Below are 27,080 nucleotides of genomic sequence, written 5' to 3'. Positions count from 1 at the left end.
GCTGCATGTAGTGGCAGTATGCTGAATTTTAATAGTCATCTAGAATCTGTATACTAGAGCAATATTTTAAAGCATTACTCAGTTTTAACAGAAAATTTTGACAAGTGCTGTTGCCCTTGATTTATTAGTGTGTAAATGTAACATTTAAAATAAAGGCAATTCAACCTATGTGAAAACATTAGTTGGCACCTTAATTTAAAAATTTGTAACATGTCCCTTTATTTCCTAGCACACACTAGATCTCTAACTACATTATAAACAGCATGAAGAACCTTAATCATTACATAATCTGTAATGATTTTGCTCTACTTAAAAGACACACACATCTCTTTAATTTTTGAAGAAAAATGGCAGAGATGGAAGGGGAAGTAAGCTCACCACATGAGAGAATGGATACACCGGCCAAGAATCACAGACACAGATTGTGTGCACTTGACAGTGTCCTGTGACGATGCTGACCTTCCCCAAACATATTTTCTATCCTCACCTCCTACTAACACAAGTTTTGGAAAATTCTGATGAAGGAAGTGAAACTGATACAGCTATGTATTTCTACCTACGTCAATCTAAGTAATCACTATTCAAAAGCAGTAAAAATCCTAGTGTTTGTAGGCCCAGGGTTTAATTCAGTATGACATGGATTCTGCACAAAAATCTATCTCTGCAATTCTTCTGATGGGGCAGGAAACAGAAATCAGGACAACAAAGTTCTGCAGACAGGTTTTACCATACTGATATGAGCAAAATCTGATCATATGCCAGAATGCAGAGATGTTTGGGGTCCTATTTTCTAAATATTCCAATATTTATTACATTCATGACATTTATACCAAACTCAGAGTTGCCATTAACTGAAAATTTGGAGCCACTAAACAGTAGAACAACTGTATATTTCAGGAATATAACCCAAAGCTGTAACTCAGTGTCCTCAAAATGATCTAATTTGAGATCAAATATAACCACAAATTTCAAGCACTGCAGAAACAGGTCAACATAAGAAGGCAGGTGTAAAACTAGTGCTATTTTTCTTCTATTTGTATCCCTTTCTTTTTCTGAAACAGATGAAAGGTCTTGCACACACTGTAAAATTAGATTACAATTTTATTTATAAACTACGTTGTGAAGCTTCACAGAGATTTCTAAAGCTGGAATAGAGTAAAAATTAGCAAAGCTGCTCAGTAGGAGGGAGAAAGGCTCAAAAACTGTGAGCTAAGAAAACTATGTAAATATTTATAGATACGAGAAGGAAAAGAGCAGCATTTTTTATATTTTCTTATTGAAGAGAGGTCAATTCTGAGAATAAAAAAAAAACCAAAAAACAAACAAACAAGAAAAAATGACCAGTTATGGTGTTTACAAGAATACCAACTGGCAGGGCAATTCTGGCCAAAGGAAAATATATCTGTCTTTCTTGTCATTCTGGCTGGTAGCTATATTTGCATATGGGATATGCTTGTACTCACTCTGGTAATGTATTTGAAAGTGCACAAAAATATTGCACAAATTGAGACAGTCCAATATACAAGTGAGAGAAGTAAGTATGGAAAGAATAGAGTAAATTAAAGATAAAAAGCTTTTAGAAGAATCTTCAGAAAACTTCACAGTACTGAAATTTTTTTATGGTGGAAGAGAAAGACTGAAGCATGGGAAAAAAACCATATAAGATGGCATAGCTTTTGAAATGGGCACCATCAATTAAAAGGCAACTTTTCAAGGTGACTTGAACTCCAGTAAATAAAACAATTTTTAAATAAATCTGCATATAATGAAATATGGTGTAAAAGTCAGGTAGAGAGAAATGACCCCTGAGTCGTTAAGAGGCAGATAATTCCTTTTTAAAGGCTTTCCAATTAACTTCCTACTGCCACCAGGCAATCTGCTTGTGTCCCAGAGCAGCCACAAGTTCAGAGCCATGGACAGGCTGACTCAGCTCTACGACTTCTGCACTGCCCAGAAGCAAAGCTGAAAAACCCTGCCTGACCTACATTAGCTGCAAAGTATCAGCACAGTTCTTCCTGTACCACCTTTCTTCCTACACAGAAACTTTACAGATGCTCCTCAAAAAGTCACCTTCAACCACTGTTTCAATTACAACTCTCAACACCCAAAGTATCACAAAACCAACTTGGTTCAGTGTTGCATCCAAGCTAACGAATCCTGCAAGGATCAGAAGTGCAACACAGGAATGTGCAAGTTGGTTGCAGAAGTCAATTCAAGATAATTTCTACCACTAGGCATGCCATCAAAAATTTTGCAAAAAATCGTAAAATTGTATGTGCAACAGTTCATGTTACAAATTTAATTAGTACTAATTATTATGCAAGAAAAGATAAAGTGTGACTCATTTTCTGAGGAAGAGAAAGACTGCAAAACATTTTACTTATTTAAGTTGGGAGTGGCCTTAATTTCTTTGGAGTACACACATTCCTTGGGGTGTAGAGGGCATCCATCTACTTCTAAATTAAAAAAATACCTTTCCTCCCATATTTGATTCATACCCCTATTTTTTTATCTTTCCAATTAATTGTCTCCTGGAGATCAAACACTTCTTTGGTTATGGAGTCTATATTCTCCTGCATACGTTGATTCGCCTGTGGTAAATAGGATGAGGGAAGAATAAAAGAGGAAAGAGAAGTAAGGAAATGGAAAAAAAATCCCAAACATTAAAATAGATAAAGGAAACTAAGTAATAAAAGTCAACCAAAGAGTTTGTGAGCATGGAGTTACAGAAACAGTGTGCAGTTTAATAAAAAATATTTCTCATTAATTCATGCAAGATAATGGTATTTAATTCTATTCAATCAACGCTGTTGGGAAAACCTATTGCAGCTAGAGTTAATTTTCTTTAGTGACTGTTCCCACTGCAGTCTGTGGACAGAAACAATTATCCTGCTGTACCTTCCAGATACTTTCAAGTCCCCTTTGGAAGTGAACATTAATGTTAACAATTGGATTTATTAATGTTTTATAAATTTATCTTCTTGGAAGCATAAAGAAGGAAGTTTGAATCAAACATCCAGGAAGCAAAAAACAACTGCTGACTGCTTTCTGCTAAGATATGAATACATATCAAGTGTAGTTCTACTTTTTTAGCTGACTATCACTGCATTTTGCTGCTTGTCCTGCAAACGTAATTAAATGCTTAGCTATGAAGATGACTAAGAATTTTAAGGGTTAGAGACAATTTTTTTTCCCCTTAAGGAGTGAACTTGATCTTACTTGAACTTACATCTGGGAATGGAAGATAATGTCTTTCTGCAAAAAACTATATGGCTTCAACTAGGTTTTCTGTTAGTGTTAATAGATGGGAAAAAGACACAAATAAGTGGTAAATATGGGTCAAATCCTCAAAGTGACTGGATGTATTTGTGACTATTTGACACAAGCTCCATTCTACCAAAGCAAACATTCCAGACAAATCTACTGTATATTCCTGGTTCATACACTTAAACCCCAGCAAAACCCCTAACAAGAACATGCAAAGTTGTTCTTTAATTCTCAGGGAAGTCAAAGATAACTTAGAGCAAGCAACAGAGCCACAACAGAATTTTTTAGCATTTAGAATTTTTTGTCAGCATTTATCTAACTCAAAATGCTGGTATTTAGGATAATCTTAATCCTTTTCTACTGCTAGTAACTCATATCAACTCCAGTTCATGAAGGATAATACTTCCGAAACAGAACTAGGACTTTTCAGAAACCTTTTGAAGTTACAGTATTACCACCTAGAGAGTACAAGAATATAGTGAAAAAATAAAGGATCAGTGAACTATTACACAGCTTTTGAAAATGACAGTGGAGACTTTGGCCTACACAATTAAAAATAATCCATTTTTACTGCAATGAAGAGACAGTGGAAAAATTACATAATTAAACTACACCTTCCAACTAAAATCATTGGGAAATGGACACCCACATACTCCTGACAATATACATACAGACATACATACATATATATATATATAAATTTCTTTGTGACCATTTTAAAATGAAGACACGTAACAGCTCTGGGATTTCAGGGTTGGTGGGTGTGCTTCCAGAAACAAAAGGGAAAAGGGGAAAAAAAACGAGGTGAGAGGGGAAAAGAATACACTGCACACCCAATAACGTGATCATGACCCAGTAACATGCTGACCAGTGTCGTTGTGTGTTACATTTGGCTGGTAAGCAAACAAATATTCAGAATGGCACACTTTTTGATTGATTTGATTATCAAAATTGTTGATACTCACAAAAATCTGAAATAACTGAAATGGAAAGTTTTGGGAAAGACAAAGACTAACATTTGGTATTATCCATGCATCAGAACTTTTAGTAATGGAAAATAATTTGGCCACACAAATATTAGTTCTGTCCTCACAACAAAGGAAAGACACAAGGAATATTCATGAGAGAACCACAAATTCTCAAAAGAATTAAAGGTTTTGCAAGACGTAATACATTTGAAAACCTTGCAGAGACATTTTTAGCTTTATAAATTTAGGAGGCTCAGTAGCTTAAATTCTACCCACTAAAACAAGATAAATGATTTCTTAAAAATGCAAGATAGCATTTAATCCTGTTTTGTGTATGATTACCATGTAAATCTTACACCATATTTATTTGCACAGGTTCTATCATACACTCAATATGACCATACCTCTATCAATTCATCTCTCTGTCGAAGGCCCTCTTTAAGTTCATCCAACTTATGCTGCAGAATACTGCAGGTGTGTTTCTGTCTTTCCAATTCCTGTATTAAATAAATCAATTATTTACATTTATTTTGAGTTATCTAAGAAATTACTGCAAAGATTTGAGAAATTATACCTACCAAGCAGTTAAAAAACCCCATTGAATCAGTCTAAATAAGTTGTCCAGATACTTACTACACAGAATATTTTATTTAATGAAGTGTAGAGAGAAAAAATGCCATAAAGACTTAAGCCAAATCTAACAAGTAAAGCTACTCAAAGTCTTCAACTGTTCTTACCAAGTAGTCCAAATTTCTGTACTTTATGATTAGAAAAAAAAAAAATACCTTTGACTTCTCTTCATTCTCCCTATAGAACTCTGCTATCTGTTCTTCTTTCTCCTCAATAACATCCTTTAATGTATCCACTTGGTAAATCAAGTTGTTTTTTTCATTATCTAGTTGAGCATTGGAAACCATAGCCTTCTTGTACTTCTCCTCAACTTCAGCTAGTGAATCCTACAGATAGCAGAAAAGTTTACATTAGTCTAACTTTTTGATGCATCGTTATAATGTTAAAATACCACCATAATGCTAAAGTATGAGATGTTAGACATGAAAATTATGCAACCATTTTTGTTTCTGAAATATATTCTTTAGAGATATCAAGTAACAGTTTAGTTCCATTACTCAACTTGGGTCATACACAACAATGGAAAGTTATCATTACAAAAGCATGAAAAATACAGGATTCCACTTGCATTTTCTACTCTGCCACATTCACAGCAACTCACAGAGATACAGCAGTAATATCAGTGTCACATTCTAGTGAGTACCACATATCCAGCAGCAATATCACTATTCTCAAGGCATGCATGAGAAAACAGTTCAGAATGAGGCAAGAAATCTAACAGAGAGTGTGAACAGTTAAATTAGTAAAAGAGATCACAAAAATAATTCCAAGAGTAGATTTAACTTAATTCTCATTATTTAAGTAGTGCCCTATGACCTTAGAGTCAAAATTTTAAGATAGCCACATTATTCCAGTAATAAGGATTTGCTATTTAAACAGGTATTTTATCTTTGGTTTATTTACTAATTTTTTTTTTTATAAGCATGTAAAGATTGACAAACTTGGTTCTCTACCTAAGGGTGTATGTGCCTTGCTTGTGTTTGCTTACACAAACCTCCCCCATTTACCCATCCTGCTTTTAGTAATATTTGGGGTTTTTTGTCAGAGCTATAACAAATGTCAAACATTTAAATACTTAAAACAACTATCACTCCAGGCACTTATGGAATCCAGGCACTAAAGGCATGCCATTACTTCAACATACATTATATAGGTGTTGGGACTACATGATCTTTTAAGGTCTATTCCAACACCTTAACATTCTATGATTTAAGAACAATAAAAATTGATTTTCAGAGTCCTAATTTTAGAACTGAAGTATTAAGCCAATCCCTGGATGAAGTAGATCTATGCCCTACTACAAATCTCACTGTACTTCACACAATCTGTACCCTGAAGGCATAAAGTAGCATTATCTCCATTTTTAATTACCTGTATTATGACAGAAGAAGCAGTAGCACAGGAAGAGCATGAAGCTTGGGCTTCCAGAAAACTGAACACTAAAACTAAGATATTAAGAGAGAAGGTGGCAACAATCAAAGTTTTCTACAAAAATACTGAAGACCACTATCTGTTACACAGTAAAATTATGCAGTCATTTTTGTTTTGGAATTATAGACATGTCTTCTATTTAGAAGTTCCAAGTCACAGTTCAATATTCAGAGCCATGGTCAGGCTGATAAGAAAGTGAAAAACAAATCCCTATCCTCAGACACTATTCCATGTTGTAAATCTCCAGTCTGGGAAAGGTGTCCTTAGAGTATGTATTTTACCTTTTATAATTTTACCATAATCACATGTATTTATACATTTCTATTCCATTCACTGAATTCTGGAATTTTCTGCTGAAGAAACACAGTTTTTTGGAACCCCAGAAAAAATAATTACAGATCAAAAGACACAAAACAGTGTAAGTTTGAAAATATAAGACAAGTACCATTATCATCTGGGAAGTAAGAGCAAACAGCAAAGATGACTCAGGATAAGAAAAAAAAAGTATAAATGTAAGTGCAGGCCAGAGAAAATATTTCTTTTTTTATGCTATAAATATGACAAATATTGTAAAGATTAGCAAAACAAAATGCTAGAGACAGCAAACCTAAAGACTTTCAAAGAATAATCTAATTTAGAACAAAAAAAAAAAAAAGGAAAATGCTAGGATTCTAATGAATCCTATAGTAATTCTACAGGGAGGTACGAAACTTAACCAAAAAAAAATGCAAGTAGGGAAAAAGTCCTATCTGATTATTTCTGTGAATGTGGTGACTGGGGTCATGTAGTAATTTAGTTTGGCAAAGATCTCTGAAAGCCATCTGGTCTAATCTCCTAACTAAAGAGGGTCAGCTAAGATCAGGCTGCTCACAGCTCATCTCCATTTTAAGTATCTCCAGAAACCTAGACTGCAAATGGCCAAACTTGCTGGACCTGCACCAGTGTTTGCTTTCCTTGTGAAAACTTTTTTCTTGAGTTCTAATTGGAATTTCTGCTCTTACAACTCAACTTTTGTCTGTTGTCTATTTCGTTTGCAAAGAAGTCTGCCCTCTACTCTCCACAGCCTCCTATCAGACAGGCTGAAAACAGCAGCAATATTGCCAGCCACTACTCCAAGGCTCATCAAAGCCCCTTGTTTCAGCCTCTTACTGTACACCACATATTGCAGGACTCCAGCCTTAAAAGACAAGACTAGGTTGGGGCTTGAAACATTGTATTAGAACATCATTAATTAAAAAAACAATGGCAGGGGAGAGTGAATCTGCAGTTACAAAAGCGGAATAGATTGATTTGCATACTAAAGAGTGAAAACTGCTTCTGAGAGATAAGCTATAAGTTATGTCTAAGTCTCTATTGGGTTAAAAGAACTGAAACATTGCAAAGACTTCTTTGCAACTGTCTTCTTTTCAAGTATTACACATATTCCCCATGGTTCAAGAATTCTAAGCAGTTTCATGAAGTCTTCCAGTTTGATTTGAAATAATTTCTGAAACACTTGAAGGAGACTGTAGGATTTTTAAGGATGAAGTAGTAGAAATGGGATGGAATGAAAATACATAAGGGTCTGCAAATAACCTAAAGCTATGAAGAAATACCACCCACAATTTTATCAGTAAAGTCAAAGTGCTACAAAAATTAGCTTGCTCAGCTAGAACAAGATGATTCAAGCCAAAAGACATCATCAAGGCAGTGCACTGTTAGCAGCATAAAAGAAAAATTCTGAGGAAAGAAACAGAATTCCTTTCCTGATGCAAAGAAATATATAAAGAAGCAACAAAACTTAATCAAACTGAGACAGGAAAAGATCTGAAGACCTTACTAAACCAGAACTAGCCATATCGGAGTTTATCCTGCTGACATCCAGTATATTTGTAGCCAGGTAAAACCCACACTTTTAGCAGCATAAGGGCAACCACAAAGCTCAGAAGATATTGGGATTACAAATTCCCATTAGTCCACCAATAGAAAAAAGCCAACCAAACACACAAAAACTCCAACACTGAAACATAGTGTTATGTGTAAATGAATGTAAATGTGTAAATGTATAGTGTAAATGAAGATACCTTGGTAACTCTTCTATAATACACGCAAGATAAAACTGATCAAGTACAAGCTGAGAAAAAAGCAGTACTTTCCTAATTAAAAAAAAAGGTTCCCAAAGAATCTCTATGGATTGTGAACTAACTTAGGAACATATTATCCAGCGTTAGCAGCAACATAAAATAGAGTTCAATTCTGAAAGCTGAGCATAGATGAAGATCTTACTATTGCACACTGTGCTCTTTGGTAACTGCAATGGATTACAATAAATAATAATCCATTAGCCATGTGTCAGAACAGTAATCATGGGATGCTTGCAAACACAAAAGTATGAGAGATCCATTCTGAAAATATGAAGCAGTCTCACATTACACTCAATTCGTGTCTCATATGTCTATGTCTAATAATCTTGTAATCTACTACTCTTTGAAGTGCTTTTAATATGGAAATATAGCTAAACCGAAACATACTTCATCTGAACATGTTGCCATCAGGTTTAAAGTTACCTTTAGAGGTAAAAGTTATCCTTCAAAGAGAAATAATTTTTGCTACACTAAACAGTTTGTATTACATTATTTTCCCCTTACTGTATCATCTAATATATTGTTAAATTGAAGAAACTCAAGAAAGCTGATACATCACTGAAAAATGCTCTAATACAAGAAGCACTCATTTAATTCAGTCTCTATATAGATATAAAATATGAAAAGTTCTCTTTACTTTTATATGAAACCATTCACAGTTAGACAACAGAAAAAACAGAACAAATAGCCTGAAAAAGATTTGTAAGCCCCATAATTTGTTGAATTCTGTTTCACTTCAATACAAAACAGTGGAAAGTATGATTATTTTAAGTTTACTGCACTATTAATTGTGTGAAAATGTATAAAAGAAAGGCATACATACTAGTTCAAACAAGTCAAAATACAGACAAATTTCCTGTGGAAGACTACACCTAGTAGAGGTAGTTAGTTCAGCGTGGTGCTGCAGTGCAAACAGCAGACTGTACCCTCAGTAGGGTGAAATGGCTGGAGTTTCCAGCAAGAGCAGTGATCTGGCACTGACCCTTTGCACAACAAGGGCATGGGGACCTGTGGCACCAGCCAGGTAACTCAGAGATACGAGTGCCACTGGCTCAGCAGGAAGATCCCAGACCCTCGGTGTGCAGGGACCGTGGATACAAAAGCCCACAGACCGGTTGGTTCAGGGTCCCTCCTTGGCAGCACCCAGCTTGATCTCGAGCTAGTTTTGTGGGACTTTGCTATGATTAAAGTACTTTGAGAAATCAGACATCTGAGACTCTGTTATGGGAAACCTGTGGCCGAGCCTGAAAGGAAAACTGGTCTGACTTTGTGAGAGTGGTGTGTGTAGCCAGTCTAGCGCAGCACCCATTGACTCACTTGGTGACTCACTGGGGAGTTTTGATCCCAGCAGTCAAAGTCTGGGTGGTGGGAATGTGACTACCACAGTGGATGCCGGATTGGCAGACAGAAAAGTTCCCTTAGTACTCATTAGCCTAATGCTGAAAAAACCAACCTGTGATTTAGAGAAAATAATGGGAATATAAACCAACATAAATGAATTTATTTTTTTTTTAATGGTAAAGAATTCATAGAAAATTATTTTTCTCCTGAAAGCAATATGCCTGCCCAAACTCATTGCAGCACATCTTTCAAAATTATTATTTGGCTTTGCTTTATTTCAAATATGAAGTATTTGTTGAAACTTGGAAGACTAATTCTTTTTTGCCATAATTATCTCCCATTTCTTTGCTCCTGATTTGATACCTAGTAATTATTTTGTATATCCATTTATTTGCTAAAAAAGTCTAAAAAATATAAACTGAGCACCTCATCTTATCAGAAAATACATATATATATAAAAACATCAAAGTTTAATACTCTTGTAACAGTAATCAAATAATAAACATTCAATCTCATGTACATTTTACACTGATGCTCTTCATGCATTAAAAGTTAGATACATGCGTTAAAGAAATTTAAAAATTTGTTAGTGAAGCCACTATACGTTAGTGAAACTGGTGATAACTTCATTATGCAAAAACACCCATTCAGAATGCATGCTTGGGAGGAGCCCTGATACCTTTAATTCTTTAAGTCCCTGCATGTATCTCCCTTCTACATCATGTATCTGGTCCTTAAGATCATAGATATCCTGCAGGACATAGGAATGAACCATTGCATAAGAAGTACGGGGCAAAAAATTAAAGTTGAAAAAGCATTAAAAGGTTTACATGCACTTCTGTCAAATGACAAAGCCTGCAATAATTCCCAGAAATTATAATCAATTTGCAACAACTTGATAGAAATTCAGGTTTTGTTTATAACACTAAGTCCAGGACAACTCAAATAGGACAGAATTGTTTGGAATTCAACATAAACAAAGTCTTACCTTAATAAGCTAAACTCAAACTATAATTATGGGCACAAAAATACCAAGATAAATTACCAAGAAAGTAAAAAAATACTTCAAGATTGAAAATTACATCCTCATAGCACTTTCTTATTATTACATTAAGAAACAATCTTCCTATTTAAACTAGCTCCAAATTCTCTGAAAATGCAATTCACCCGTAATTCACTGAGGGAGGCATCAGGATCCACCAAACTACTTGCATCTCCACTTCCTCTTCTAGACGAGTTGCCACTCAAAGGAGTCGCACTCACTGAATTGCGAGATGAGGGCTTAAAAAAGGGAAAAACATTGTATCAGGAATCTTATGGTTATTTCTAGTATACTTGATAATACTCTTCATAAATTTATTCAGTCACAGAACAGTGTCCCTCTCTTGTTTTAGTTAATATTAGCTTACAGACAGTATTTTCCACTGATTATTTGCCAGCACTTGTTTTTCTTCTAGGTAGAATGCTGGTTTCTCATTGATGACTTAGTGTATCAGAACATCAGAATTTTGAGTCATCTGTCCAGAAGACATTCATAAGATGGCTAATAGTGCTGATATACTGTAGACATTTACAATATTACTAAATATTATAACTTTTGCCATCCAGTATTCAGAAGAAAGCCTACAATGAGAATCTACCATATGGATTTTTATAGCCTTAGCCTCCTAAAATTTAGCCTTTCCTGGTATTTCTCACATGAAAAGTAAATTGTATAGAAAATTATTTCTGCCCAAAAGTAAACTAAAGAATAATTTTTTTCCTCAAGAAATGAAAGGCAGAATGCAATAAAAAAGTACATCTAAAAATATCTTTGCAAGCTAACCCTTATGAAAAGTACATAGAATTTATACTTTTTGAACTATTTCAACATTTGCAAGTTTGTGAATGAACACTGACTTTAAATAGTTTTAAAATTAAAAACTCTTACCCTTGAAAATATTTCTGAATGTGATTTTTCACTCTTTTCTTCCAGCTGAAAGAGAACAGGGAACACAATTACCTTTTGTAATAAGGGACTAACGAATTAGCATCTTTTGTTGAGGCTCAGAAATATTTTGAAATAAAACAATTAAAAAAATCCCATATGTTTGCATAGATCAAGACAGAAAAAACAATATTCAGCCTAAAAAAAGTAGTTCTTACCTCAATTGCAAAATAAATAACTGCTTGTAAAATACAAGCCAGAAACTTTTCTTCAAAGCTTTTAAAATGTCATTACCAGTACTGAGCAACAAAACATGTTTTACTATTTTAAATTTCAACAGAGTAATCACTACAATACTTGGTGGCATAACAGACGTAAAGCTTCATGCAGGTACACTTAAGGCAGTCAGTGACAGCAGTGTGAATGCCCTTGTTAACAGAAAACACATCTGTACTTTCAATCTCCTTAGTGTCACCTGTGATTACATCACAATAAAACTGGTTAAGGTAAAAGCCTGTAACTAAAGTGTACTAAGTAAAAGCAATCTACAACATAATTTCAATTCAAATTCAATTTATGTACTGAAGACTAAGCAAAATAACTACCATACTCCCTTCTTACTTCGGAAACTGCTAGTGCAAAATTATATTGTAGATGTCCACATTTTCTAAATTTCTATTAATCAAAATAGGTGGGATTAGACACATGCTTAGTACGGTATCTCATGTATCTTGCTTCTCAAAGAACACCTGTTTTGTTCTGTGCCAGGGAAAAGAGTTTTGGAAGTCTACTGCAATCACAGAAGAAACAGACACTATTTTATAAGATTTCTCCTATTCCTCCTATTGTTCTGTTTTCTCCTATAGTTTCTATAAAACCAATACTGCTTCTTCATGACAAATTCACCACCTCCAATGATTACTGAAATTACGATAGCAAATATTTGTCACCAGTATGATGATAGAATGATGTGAAGAATCCAGTTGATCTGGAGGATACATTTAGGCTAACTGAAATCAAATTATAAATTTTACTTCTAATAATAAATGATATGACACAAGCAACTGAGAAGGCAGCATAACTACCAGTCTCAGTCTCCACATTTCTTTTAGCAGAGCATTAATTTCAGGAAGTCAGCTTTATTATAGGAAAAAAAAAAGCGCTAAAGTTTAAGCTGGAGAAATAATTAGTCTCTCATGATTTGAGAATGTAAGATGATAAATAATAAGAATTATTACAACTTATACAACACTGTAACAGTATTAAAATATCATCTAAATGCAAAGTCACAGAAAGTGGTTATGAGAGTACTGTAGCTCTCAGTCTCACATTCAAAGCAGAATCACAGCCAATAGTCCAGGACAGCTGTGGCTTGATCTAGCAAAGTCTCACCAGCTCCTGAAAAAAGAGGCTCTCCAGCCTTGCTGTAACCTGACAGACTGCAACAATAACGTCCTTGTGGAGCTTCTTGAAGTGTCATCTTCTTGAAGTCCTAAGCTGCAGCATGAGGTTGCTGGCCCTTACTGCACTGCTTGGCAAGGGTACAAAGACTCTGGCTCTCACCTAAGCAAGCACTTACACACTGCTGATCGCCACACAGCACTCCTTTTGCTCCACCAAATAAACACAGTGCTCTCAGCTTCTCTACCTACTGCATGTGCTAACCCTAAATGCTATTTCAAAAGATATACCTAAGAATAGAAATTTGCCTTTTTTTCTCCATGCTATTAAACACAGTAGTTTTGCCTGCAAGTAACAAGAATTTTTAGAACTTAGAGCAGCAAGAAAGACAAGGTGGTTAGTTTTGGTATAAACAAAGTTTTTTGCCTAAAGGGAGCTGCACAGGAAAACCACCACAATAATTTTACTGTAACACCATCTGTTGATTGACATGAGATTCCATACAAGTGCATAGCCAACAAGGAGTGCTTCAGTAATGGATTCTGATAAAATCTCATCCATGATGAAGGAACACTAAAATGCAGTAATGCAGGCACAGTTCTAAGTATTTTTGACACTGAAAGAAGTAATAGTATTCCAAAAGTACTCAAAACACCCCTAGCATTGTTAATTTCTTTAAGGAAAGAATGTAAAATGTCTGGGTCTGTAAGAGATTGTTAGGCTTATCACACACACACAAATGTTAAGTGTTACACTTGTCACATGCTTCTAGATTCAAAGCAAAATCCCCTTTGAAATAAAGCAGCATGCTCTTTAAAAAGTCACACAGTACATTTTTTACATGAAAACAAGCCCCAACCCCGCAATAAACCTATTTGCAATTAAGGAATTTAGAATGCTTTTACAGTATTTACTCTTTCAGAATATGAAAAGAAAATCCATAGTTTTGCTACATTCACCACAGGGTAAATAACAGCATTACACTCACACTATTCAAAACTTGGCCATCATCTGCATCAGAAACAATGCTTCCCCTGCGGTTGGAACGACTAAAATAGTCAGCAGTAGTTTCACTTTGATCAGAAAAATCGGAGGACTTCAAAAGATAAGGAGAAGGTGAAAGACAACTGAAGATGACACCACTGAATGAACAAAATTTATTAAAAATCCAAAGATCCTACCTTAAATCTCCGTCATTGCACTAAAAGCAATGAACATTTATTGTTGATTCATTTTCCTCAATTAGAGTAATATAAAAATCATACAACCAGATACCAAAGGATTTAGTACTAATTTAGGTTCAAACACAAAATATGAAAAAATAAAAAAGTTTGCAGATAATAAAAGACAGATTATATAAAATGATAAATAAAAAATATTATTTTTCTCTACAACTGCCATTTTTCAAATCAATCCAAACCCAACAGTGCTAGTTATAATCTGGACTTTTTCTCATTCCTAAATTTAAGATGTCTTACACGAGAAGGCAAAGTTACTCCCCAAAGATGTGTGTCAGGCATCAAAAAGGTGGGGAAAAAATGCTAGTGCTATATATTTCTTGTTAAAAGAGGCAAAATATATCTAAGCACATTACAGCAATTACATCTGCCATGGAAATTTTAGAAATATTCAACTGAGAAACATTAGGCATGTAAAACACAGTATTTGATGGGAAGAGTGGGTCCTATCATAAGCTTACTGATAACATTCTACTTCAAAAGGCAGAGAATTAAAACTAAATACAATGTTCACAGTGATTATAGGAGAAAAACTTCTTATACGAACCGTTGGAAAAGATATTGTCCTTATCCAATTCTCACCATTTCAAAAAGAAAAATTCTTTATACTTGATGTATGTCTAGCCTCATTCTGATTATAAAAGATAGTGAGATGGATAAAAGTTATATATATAACTGGTATACAAAAACTCGTTTACTGATGAACACCTGGCTCAGATTATGCTGTTTTAGGACTATAGAATTTGTATTTGTTGTCACTGCTATGTTATGTTCTATTTCTCTGACAACAAATTTTCCAGCTATTTTCCAGCTACATCTATATTTAAAATAGTATCTTCATCAAATGTAGCTAGGTAGGTATATTTTGATAGTTGGAAATTTGGCTAAACTTTCCTATTGCACTTGCATTTCATGAAATACAAAGGTACTGAAGAGAATTCTTCATATTTTTTAAAATTACAGCAAAAGAATAATCAACTCGAGCCACAGTTTGTTACAAGACTGTTCTTTCATTCAAAATCCACTTTGCTGTTGAGAAGTCCATATACCTGATAAACTTTGATGTCTCTCCTACTATACTTTTTGTACTCCTAGTATCTTTCCCAACGGGTTCATCAAAACTGATACATTCTAAGATGTAGAAGCATACATACTTCCCCCACAAGTTCTATCTTTTCCATCTTTCCTACTTGCTTGCTCTTTTGAATTCCTGAGAGTAATAAACTGACTTCAAATGCATTATCCAGAGTAAAATCAAAATACAAGCCACAGAAACAGTAGGAAATGAATGTTAAATTATTCATAAGATTTTTATTTCATCTGCTTTTCAGGATTATGTCATTAAACAAATACTTTGAACTCTATTAAGCATTCACTAGTGTGAGTGAATGTACCTTGGCATTATTGGTATAACATATACATAGCGAGATCTGATATATACATATATTCCTATATATCTAAAAGTATATACTTCTAAGAAATTAATCTCAGTGTTAAGAAAAAATAAAGAGACAATTTTCCACAGTGCAAGAGACCACACATATGTATGTCAATATCTGTTAGGTATGTTAGGTTTTGGAACTTCATAAAGCAACAGCAAAATGACCTATTTCCTACATCCTCTAAAAATTCACTCTGATATTTCTTGTAGCTAAAAACATTTGTTTCTTGTTTTATTTGTTTAGTACCTATAACACTGTTAATATGTGAGAAATTTACAAAAGGACAGAACATTTCAATTTAGCTCATCCTAGAACACTGACCACTTGTTTGTTTTGTGTAGCGTAACAAATGAGCAGCTGTATCAATGAAACTTAGACAATTGTTCTGTGGCAGAAGCAAAATAAAGCTCTTTAAAATCACTTTGCAGCACAAAAGCCAACTTTAGAATGACACTTCTAATGCAATACAGACCAAGAACAAATTAATCTCATTTTGGATACTGGATACCATAAAAATGAGCAAACTTTTTACTGCATGATACAACAGCTTCCATTAATCCTCTTCCCCAAAAGAAAGACTTTTCCACATATACTATAGTATGTTTCATGTGCTTGCCCGATGTATGATATAGGGTGCTAACCACAATGATGAAGTATACTTCAGTTACTAGTTGTTTATTACAAACATTAAAAAGATATTTAGAAAAACAAATTCCTTCTACAGTTTACTGTCTTACTGCTAAAAATGTACATCTTGCTAAAAATCACATCACTGACAAGTCAAAACTTATGTGGAATGGAAATATCAAATCTGTGTGTGGGTCAGTAAAACAATCCCAAGTGGACATACTCATATCTGCTGATGTGTTAATATCAAAGCATTCAGCAAATCATGCATAGGAATGCTCACCACAGGACTACTTCGAACTGAGCTTGCTCTTGAAGAATAACTGTATTCAGATGGCTAAAGAAAAGTTATGAAGAACATTTTCACAACTTTCATAGATTTTTGTCTGCAGAAAACAAAGATAATGAAAGAAACAACCAAATGCCTATTACACTAAGAGTGCAAGAATTATTTGAGTTATGTCATCCATGATCACACAACGAGGCCTGAGAAAGAAGGAATGAAGTACCACAGATATCCAGTCTCAGCCATTATCATGCCACACTCATACACTGCAATTCTTATGCACAGTCATGTACTCTCTTATCCCATCTATGTGTTTCCAGTTAGTAGCATACTTTTTGTGTAAAAAAAAAGAATTTAAAGATTCTCAGCAGCATTTATTATTTACAACTAGGCATGTCTATTTCCATGCATCACTAAGAATTCCCTAGAAAAGCAGACAAATAGTTAAAAAAACCCCTAACTATTTGTATAATTAAACATTTAAATTGCTATTTGTTTTTAACTGCTCTGAAACCTGAAGAAGTTTTAACACCTGAAGATATATTGTACACTTGGTGGTTTTGTTTTTCACTCACCCATGCATGCTCTCCTGAAAGAGCCATGTTTAAAGGTGCAAGGCTGAAATCTATTTAAGCAATGGATAATAAAAGCAGCTCTGAGAAACACAACTTTAAAAGAAAAAAAAATTTACCATTTCATGCTGCTTTGCCCCTCCCTATGAAGAAACCTCTAGCAGAAATTAGAATTATATGTATATCACAGTTATATGTAATAACAGTCTTTAAAGTCTCATTCTCTCACTGAATTGTCTAACGTTTTCTTGAGAACATGCACAAAGCCAAAAAAGCTAAATCATCTGTTTGTAATCAAGTGCAAAAGAAAATCTCACTAATTAAAAATACTACATAATATTTTATGATTTTTTACATAGGTTTAGCATGTCTCTAAATGGCAGTGTAAGATGGATTTGAACTACTATAGCAGCAAAAGGCATAAAGTTTCGGATGTTCATGTCACTGTTTAAAGAAAAATTTTTGTAGAGCTCTATTGGCCATTCATATGGAACTAACAGCTACTCTATTTTGTAAAGATGCAGATTAAGTTTTCATGCTATTTCATTTTTTTATGTTTATTAAATTTAAATATGGCATCCTATTTAAAAGTATTCAAGGTGTATTTACCACAAACTTCAGTGATCTCCTGATTTCCATCCAAATGCTCAACTTTTTAAAATACTTTCTTTAGTATTACACATGCAGTTATTTAGTATGCTTGAATTAACTTGTTCTAACCCCTGTGTTCTTCAATGTCATTGCTGCATTTACCAACTTTATGCTCGTCTGTAAAAAGAGCAGCAAAATACCAACTACTAAAATACTTTAAAATGCCAATTTCACAATGATAAGAAAATTAAACTGAATACCTCCAGAAAATGATACACAAAAAATGCAACTCTAAAAATACCCAAAAAATGCACACATAATACTGTCAAGCCTCATGGCCATACAATACAAATTTAAGGCAACCATGCAAACGGTGCTTACAAAAGAAACGGATACGTCTTATCAAACCAGTGTTTAAAGAAGACACCTATGAAGAAAAGTGTAATTTTATATTTACATTGGGCCATTCAAACATCTAAAGATATGATATTATTTTACATTGTACTAACCCTGTAACTTCTAGTTGGTGCCACTGGATCACTGTATAGAGAAGATGACTATAATGTGAAGAACAGAACAAGTCAGAAATACTTTTTCTGCATAAATATTTTTTTTATTTATTATTATAAATATTTTATTATGTTCTATATTCCACAAAAGTCCTAAAGATTAAAATACTAAACTTTTATCTATCTATAGTAGATAGAAACTTTAAATAGAGTGAAAGAGTCTCCAGGAAACCCGCTATCTTTGAAATAAATTGAAACATTATTAAACCAATCTAGTATTTTTGCAAGTGTTGCAAGTAGTGCAGAAAAGAGTGAAAAAATTAAGTAGTTCTCAAATAAAATGTCAGTTTCCTCTAGCTAGTTATTTAAACCTGGCCATGACCACAGCTGCAGGTACTGAAAGATATTACTCATCTCGTGACTTATCAGTATTTTATCATTTATATTAAGATGGAAAAAAAGTACCACAATGGTGCTAAACATTTAAGACTTTATTTTTTTTTGGTATTAGAAGTCAGGAATTTGAAACAGCAACTGTCACAGCTGCTGGTTGTTTTCTGTATATCACACAGAATAATGAAACAGAACTTATTTTAAATTTAAAACCTCACATGCATAAAGGAACGAAGTAACCTGCATGTTATACATTAATTTTATAAAACACAACCCTTACAAGCAAAAAATACAACTGTAACCACTTTAAACTGTAATGATTGCAAATTTCATAGAGAGATAAGTTAGCATCATATGGCATAAGTAAGAAAAACCACATATATGTATTTTTTAATAAATAATTAAATTAATATAGAAACAGGAGACCGACCCAAACATGGTAGGAAGGAACTGGTTTACTATATCCAAGCCTGCTATAATTTCTTTGATCATAGTAAATTCCACTCTGAGGGGTGAGAAAGAAAAGAAGAGAGAAAATAAAGATTGCATCTCTAGATCTTGGAAACAAGTTTTATCTTAACATTGCCCACGTGTTTCCCAAGCCTAGAACTCATGCAGAATGCTGTAAAGTTTTCCCTACTGCTAACCCCAAATCCATGTAGCTTCATTAAGTAAAAAGCCTCCAAACTACTACGTACTCTGTATATCAGCATTATCTGTATTTCTAATGCCATGCTCAAACAAAATAATAAATAGTTTTGATATTTTTCCTCCATAATAAATAAGAAAACTCCAAAAGTTTGACAAGAGCAGCAAGAAATACATAAAAGCTATAGTTTACAAGACTTGCTAATAATTAGTACAATTGTTTACTTTTATCTTCTTTTCATTAGATACCACCATGAATCAAAACATTTTGGGGAGAGAGAAGGACAGAAATCCCTAATAATTGAATTTGGGCTTGATGTTTATGTGATAGAAGCATAGCCTGTACCCTACCACTATTTTATACACCAAGTATGCATACTGAAAGTCTACAAATTATATTTTGGCTTATTTCTCTTGGGTTTTAACACTCGCTACACAAATTGCATATATATGCACATGTGAGGCAAAAAATTGATGCACACATACAAGAAAGAAAAACCAGACAGATAAAAACATGGCAAAAAGTAGTGGTTGCAGAATATAGCACTTCTTATCTCAACAGGCAACAAAAAGAAGAAATATTCATATTACTCATTTGTTTAGGAACTAACGGAACAGGAAAACAGCACTTCAAAAACACATGGGGAAACGCTGTAATACATTAAGTAAAAACAAAATTACTTCAGCCTAGTCTCAACACAAACATCCACTGCTGTTCTGACAGGGGCAAGCCCCAAACGCAATTACTAATTCACCAGTACCAAAAACTGTATGAAAAATGACATCCAAAATGTTTAATTTATTGACACTATATTCCCTTGTTAAGCACCAAACTTTCTGGAATAGTTTCTGCACAATCAAAATAATCCCCGTGCTCTACTCAATATATCACTGGATTAATATCAAGGTCTGTGGCAAATTCAATCTGCTGTACATCTACATTCAAAACGTTTCTAACTATCTGACAGGGGCCAAAGTGGGAGTAGTAAAATATGTATCTCCATCCTGACTGAATAAACTTTAATCCAGAGAAGTGCCACTTTCAAATAGTTCCAAGAGCCTTTTCCAGGCCTTCAGCAGAACAAGAGTTCTAGTAATCTGATTCCATTGATGGTATTGAACTGATACGAACACAGTTTCAAACACAAATTGAGGTCAGAATCAAAATATGAGCTTTCTTTTTTCCTAAAAACATTTATGCAAATGTCAGGAAGCTAAAAAATTTATCCATGACACTATACACTTTGTATATTAATAATGAATATTATACTAGAAAACTAACCAATAAACGTTTATGGGAATAAAGAGCTTTCCTGTTTCAACTTGGAGATTAATTGTAAGCATAACTCTAAGAATAAAATTCAGAGAATGAATACTACTATATTAAAGCATCTTCAATCTTAAAATATGAAGAAGACAGACAATAATTTAAGGATTGTATCACCTAAAACAGAAAAAAACCCAGGAAATTCTAACTACATAATTAGAAAAAAAATTGGCCATGCTTCTATCACTATAGTGAAGTGAAACTATAATCAACCCTATTCTCTCATTAACACAGGCTTGGCTTAAAGCTAGTGCTCCCATTTCACAAAAAAATTTACACCAATAAACAAACTAAAGAAGCTCAACAGTACAAACTAATTTAAGCATTATATTGTGCTTGCCTATCTGCTAGCTAATTCAGATAACATTGCTGTCTAAAAAAACACATCTTTTTAAGCTGCTTAATTCCTTTTGGTGATACTTAATGCTTGCCTTTTCTTAAGAAACACACAGATTTTATGTGGCATAATACCACTGAAAATGTCATGCAATTTACTATCATAATTTTACTTCATAAAAATATTAAAGAAGTACTTTAAGCAAAGATATACAAACCAGCTGCTTTTTTTCTGGACTGAAAGAGCTTTCCATTAGATTAAATTAAATTTTCTATGTAGCAATGGAGAATACAAATAGATGTATACACACTTTTTCCCCTAAGGATATCCTCCAAGTCTAATCTGTATGTCACTTTACCACAATGTTTAGAAATAATTAAATACTAGAAAGTGCTCACTGTAAGACAGTTGTCTTCTCCCTGAAAAAAAAATATACCTATAGTCTACAGAAAGTATTAGAATTACGAAACTATTCTAGGTCTGAACATACGATAGTACAATTATATACTTTTTAAAGTCAAGAATTTGAAGTCACTAGTTAGTACCATTACACCTTAGAAACAAAGCACAAAACAGTCTTCACTCTAAGACATGCAAAGTATTAGCATACAGGGACCAAATATCTTGCAGATCTATCCTTAGTGTTGTCATATTAAAGAAAATTAAATAAAGCGAAAATCACAACAGTTAAAAAAGTTAAATTGCTTTTTTTTCAAAGAATGACTAAAAAAACTTACAGGAAAACCACAATAAAACATATTCCACTGATTATGAAAATTTAAACATGAAGAAATATCCATTTATCCAGATCTAAAGTGCTTTCTGAGGCTGGACCACTTAATAAAAACTAATCCTTTTCCTCAACAGCATCCCAGTTTATGAAAAGTGACATAATTTTGGACAGCACTACACTATGTGAAATATTTCACGTGATTTTAGTAACAGAATTTTATAATAATTAAGTCAAGCTCATATGGTAGATTTCATTAAACTGAGACAGCATTTACAAGGTTCTGTAACAAAAAAAGGTTCATCTCCACACAGGAAAAGCAGTCTACAGGATCATCAGCCTCTTTGTTGAGCTGTGCTCATCATGATGCAATGACCTTCAGGGCACCTTACAGGCTCAGGAAGGTCACTGCCTACAGTGTACAGGGCATGAAAGACTTTACAGGTGGGAGGGGAAATAAAAAATAAAAAAATTTGCAATCAGGGAGAAATTAAAGGTGGGGATAGAGGAATTGAGTGTTTTTGGGAGGAGTAAGTGTGTGAAAAAGAAGGAACAGCGTGATGAAAGGGCCAGATGTGTGTGAAGAGAATGGGAGTCTACCAGACTTGGCATCTCTTATGAACAATAATAAAAACAGCTTGGTAATAATAGTTTAGCCAGTCTCCCATGTTTCTTGTCACTAAGTAACAGCAAAATTTGTGAAGTTTATACTTATTTTTTTCTAACTTAGAAACCTTAAATTTTCATAGTGAGCTTGCTTTTTTTCCAGTTAATTAAAAAATTTCACAGGTATTTTGACTGTAGGTAATGCACAATACAAAACAATTTAATATCAACCTAAGCCTACTTGCAACATAATAAAAAAAGAAACTGAAGGTATCTTGAAAATATTGCATTATATAGAAGTAGCATGCTGCAGTATTGCCCAGTGTAATTTTCAAAATGAGGGGTAATGAGAGGATTGCAAGAAAAAATATTTTTGTCTATTGTTACATCTGCAAATTTCTTCTAGACATCAAATTAACACCAGAAATTCCCTGGATTTAGATTTTATATTTGTTTAGAAGTTAATGTAGCCCAGATTTAACTAATATTATTTCATACTGTATTTATATTATCTCAATCGTTCAAATATATCCAATATTAACAATATATTAAATGATATTTTAATATTGTAGATGTAATTTAGAGACTATGGTCAATTTTTGTGATACTAAAGATATCACCCACAGGACCAATAGGTCACTACCAGTTTTAATCAACACAACTATTTATTTTTTAAAACACTTTCTGTCTTTAATTATTACCTCAGATAAGCAACCTTGCTATCAGAGAATGAAGACAGATCACTCAGACACTTACCATCCTGACACTTAACAGTTTAACTGTCTACTAAAAAATGTTTAATTTGACTAAACTAGGAATACCACAAACATACAGAAATACCTTACTATATAGTAAGGCCTTACTTACTAGACCTTACTAGATATACAGAAATACATTACTGAAAAGGCAAAATTTCTGTGTTTCAGCCTTGTCTGTTGTTCTAAAATCACAGAAGAGAAAAATGTTTCCTGTTGTAACTTTCAACAATGTGTTTGTACCTATCAAGGCTGATGGACAACCTTTTTCCATTGTATTTTACTTCTCTACTGGGGACACTGGGAGAGAGGGACTGAAGATGAATTCACTTTACACCTGTAAGTGTTCTGTCTTGAAGATAACTTCACTTAGCACTATGTTTCAGCGCTCACATTTGCTATCACAAAGTACTTGATTACATCAATCATTGCAGCAGTTCTATTAATGCCATTTTCTTTAAGCATGCTTTAAGCAAACTACTGCTTTGGTAAGTAGACACAGAAAATGTTACAATGTGAACTCATCACATTCTAAATAAAAAGCATGCTCATTCCAGGTTACACACCACAAGATCTCTCCTTTTGGAGGTACTTGCTCTGCTCCTGTGAGATGCACTGACATCTGGGAAACTCTTGAGAACAAAGTTATAAAAATACATCAAGATATGAAATAATTTTTTTGATTTAATTCTATTACTCTTCACTGAATGACAAAAAAATAACCAAGGCAGTCAAAGAAATACTAAGTAAGTTCCAAAAAAGAACTTAGTTATCTGCTCAATTCAAACCCTCTTAACCCTCTTGTTTAGACAACAGCTGATTACTTAATCCTCATCTTAGCATATTTGATATGTCAGCCAAGACAAGAGCAGATCTGAGCAAATCTATACCAAGTTTCTAAGAGCTACACATAGCATATTTTACATATTTTCTTGATAAAGCATTCACTGTTCAAAATTATTTGGTAAAAATACCTGTGCATGACATTACACAAAATTCAGTTAATCAAAAACTACATTTAATTGCAAAGACCTCTTCGCAAGTGACAATCACCTTTTTTTAAAGTCATGCAAATAAACAGCTCATTTCAACTTCTAAAATACATAAAACCAACCATTTTATTTTAGCAATTTGTCCTTTTCCTGCCCTATACACCCAATCAATGACCAGCTGATTTCTAGGCAGATCCAAGACCAGGAAAATGTTAACATAACCCAAATAAAACCAATCTTTAGCAATATATATATCACCTAAAGATGATATAAAAAGAGCCTTTACAATAAGTATTTCTGATAGCAGTCTTTGGGATATCTTACATAATTTGGCTAATTTTTTTGCCATTAATGAATAATATATTCCCACCTTCTCAAAGAAAGAGAATCTTGCATCATACCAAACTCTCCATCAAATTGTATCTTAATGTAATGATACTTTTTCTTTCACAAATATTACAGAAAAACAGTAATTTTCAAGTGCAAGAAAAGAGTGGAAGATCAAAATATATTAAAATAAACTACCTTTTTAAGATTGATGGAAATAAAATACCAGATGAACTTAAACACAGTAAGTGACTTAAAATTACTAAAACAGTAAATACTTAGGAGACTTTAAGCTTCATTCTCTCCATTAGAAAAAGAAACCAGATCCCAAATCTTTTTTAATTTTGATTTGGTTTCTGAAGGCCATGACCAAAAAGTAAAAGTATACAGTTTGAACACAAACCAAATGTGAATGTCGACTGTACTGCTGAGAGTATCTGGCCCTCTCTGCATCTTCCTGAGAAAAAAGAAATGCAGAGTTATCTTATAAAGAAGAAAAAAAATCCTGACACAATACCAGGAAGCCAAAGTGCGCAACATGCTGTTAACACTTTTAATGCTATGTGTCATTTTGAATAATCCATGGTGGCAAGTAAACTCATTCAAGCCAGAAAAGCTCATTTCATCTGATTTGGGCAAGTATGACAAGATATTACATTAGGAGATGCAAATAAGGCAGGTTAATACAATTAATAATTAGTGCTCAGTAGTCAGTCTTTCTTATGATTAACATATTAATGCAGGAAAAAGGCACAGAACTGTTTAAATTAAGAAATTAAAGGAAAAATAGAAAGCTTTACAAAATTACAAGTACACTAGTAAGAAATGTACCATATAATTATTACATTCAGAATTTAAGTAATTTACAAAGTTATTTTAGCCATAATAGAAATTATTATTCTCAGTTGCCTCATATGTATTTTGCGTTTTCTTCTCTATTAGAGGGACAAAGCTTCTTAGAGCAAATTGATTCTTTTTAAGTTCTACAGCTAGTTTTTCTCTACAGTGACAGTGAAAATAATAAACTCAACTCATAAAATCTGAGTGATGACAACTAGCTAAGGCACCTTAATATCTTTTGTTCTCTTGAAAGATGAAAGAATGTTCATTTTGGTTCACACAAGAGAATATGTGAGAAGAAGCAAGACAAAAACCACAGCAAATTTAAAATTAAAACATATTTCACATGTCATAAGCATCTCAAATTGTTACAGTATGAAAACATATTAAGAATAGCTTTAATTTTAAAACTATCCTATCTGGAGGCTTTTAGAACACAGTTCTAAAAGTAGAAATTCTTTCTTAACTTACTTATTTCCTACAGTTTTCAATATGTTGAACTATTCTAAAGATTGTAAGCCAGTTATTTATATAATTACAGGCTTTGCCTCCAGATCATAGATGGGTATCTAAAGACTAAAACCAGCTTTCATATTGCTTATGGTCACATGGTTATCATCTGCATTTTCACTGGATACATTAATTTGTTTAAAACTATTTTACGACTATTCGGTATTCAATAGGCCTATTTAAAACTCTGCCAGACAACTGCCATGGAGGGAAGGTGGGTTCTTTTCATAATGACATTGTAGTCTTCCTCTCTATGCTGTTTGTTTTGAGGTCTAAAATGAATGTTCATGCAATTTAACTTTTCAACACAATATAGTTAGATCATTTCCAATTTTAAATATTCTTTGTATCTCTGGTCTAAATGGACAAGTACCTCTTAGTAACATCTGCAGCAGGCAAGAAGAGAGTTTGCTACTTACATGAGATTCCTCTCAATTAGTGGGTAACAAGTCTCTTCCTGATATTCCATCAGGAAATAGAAAGTCTGTGTTAAGTGTTCAGCATATTCAGGTCAAAGGATTATGTACTACGGTACATAATGTTTGTACTGCAAACAGATAGCTGCTGCTGGTATCTATAAACCTTGATTTCTAAAAGTTCAAGTTGGAATTATGCATGTTATCCAATACAGAGGTTACATCTCCCAGACCAGGAAAGGAGTGCACATCTGTTCAGAAATCTTCTGCAGCAGATGTACCTCTTAGGACTGCAAAAGGAAGGTGGCATTCAATTGAGTGACATTAATTTTGAGTGAGATTCCTCACAAATACAACCTATGTTCCACACTTTGGAAACCCTTGATCTCAAGCAAAAAGCTTTCAAAGGTACGTTCTGCCAAGAAAATATGTTGGTCTTGAGAACATGAGAAGTAATGTATACACAAATATCAGACAGGAAAAGAGACAATAAAGAGTCAATACAACTTTGCCAATAAAATTCTAATGGCAGTTCTTGGACTTCACAACAGAGATTAACTGCCATTGTAGTTTTAACTATTTGAAATGATGGCTAGTCTCAGCATGTATTACTTAAATCTTGGGGATTCAAAACATTTCCACAGTGAACACTTCCCTAAAAGCCAGTAAAACTCCTGACATCTCCCATATACCCTTTTAAGAGGCACATGAAGTTTGTGAAAGGAATCCTCTAAAGAAACATTGCAATTAAGTCAGTCTCAGTCCAGTGCTGGGTAGTATCATGGAAAATCCTATTTTGGGAGGTACTGAAAAACATCTGGGGGACAACTTGGTCATTGGTCACAG

The 27,080-nt window shown here is 33.6% G+C and overlaps 1 protein-coding gene across 27 annotated transcripts in view; it reads right to left on the bottom strand.

Annotated features, from left to right (window-relative positions):
* LRRFIP2 (LRR binding FLII interacting protein 2) overlaps window positions 1–27,080 on the bottom strand; it is a 55,466-nt gene that overhangs the window by 7,995 nt on the left and 20,391 nt on the right. For 5 of the 27 annotated variants that reach the window (XM_086844431.1, XM_086844438.1, XM_086844402.1 and 2 more), the window contains 4 exons: window positions 11,691–11,735; window positions 10,928–11,041; window positions 5,021–5,191; window positions 4,640–4,732 (listed from right to left, as the gene is read on the bottom strand). In XM_086844431.1, coding sequence (XP_086700557.1) covers window positions 4,640–4,732; window positions 5,021–5,191; window positions 10,928–11,041; window positions 11,691–11,735 — 423 coding nt within the window. Of the gene's footprint in view, window positions 1–2,498; window positions 2,592–4,639; window positions 4,733–5,020; window positions 5,192–10,439; window positions 10,512–10,927; window positions 11,042–11,690; window positions 11,736–14,076; window positions 14,185–16,678; window positions 16,733–18,353; window positions 18,402–19,176; window positions 19,252–23,715; window positions 23,782–24,871; window positions 24,926–27,080 lie in introns of all 27 variants that reach the window. The other 22 variants (XM_086844377.1, XM_086844412.1, XM_086844395.1 and 19 more) reach the window with 14 other exon arrangements.

This window comes from Cyanistes caeruleus, chromosome 1 (genome assembly GCF_971803275.1).
Source record: "Cyanistes caeruleus chromosome 1, bCyaCae1.hap1.1, whole genome shotgun sequence".
NCBI classification, from domain to species: Eukaryota; Metazoa; Chordata; class Aves; order Passeriformes; family Paridae; genus Cyanistes; species Cyanistes caeruleus.
The sequence above is the reverse complement of the archived record's forward strand: the minus strand, read 5'-3'. Positions and strand labels throughout refer to the sequence as shown.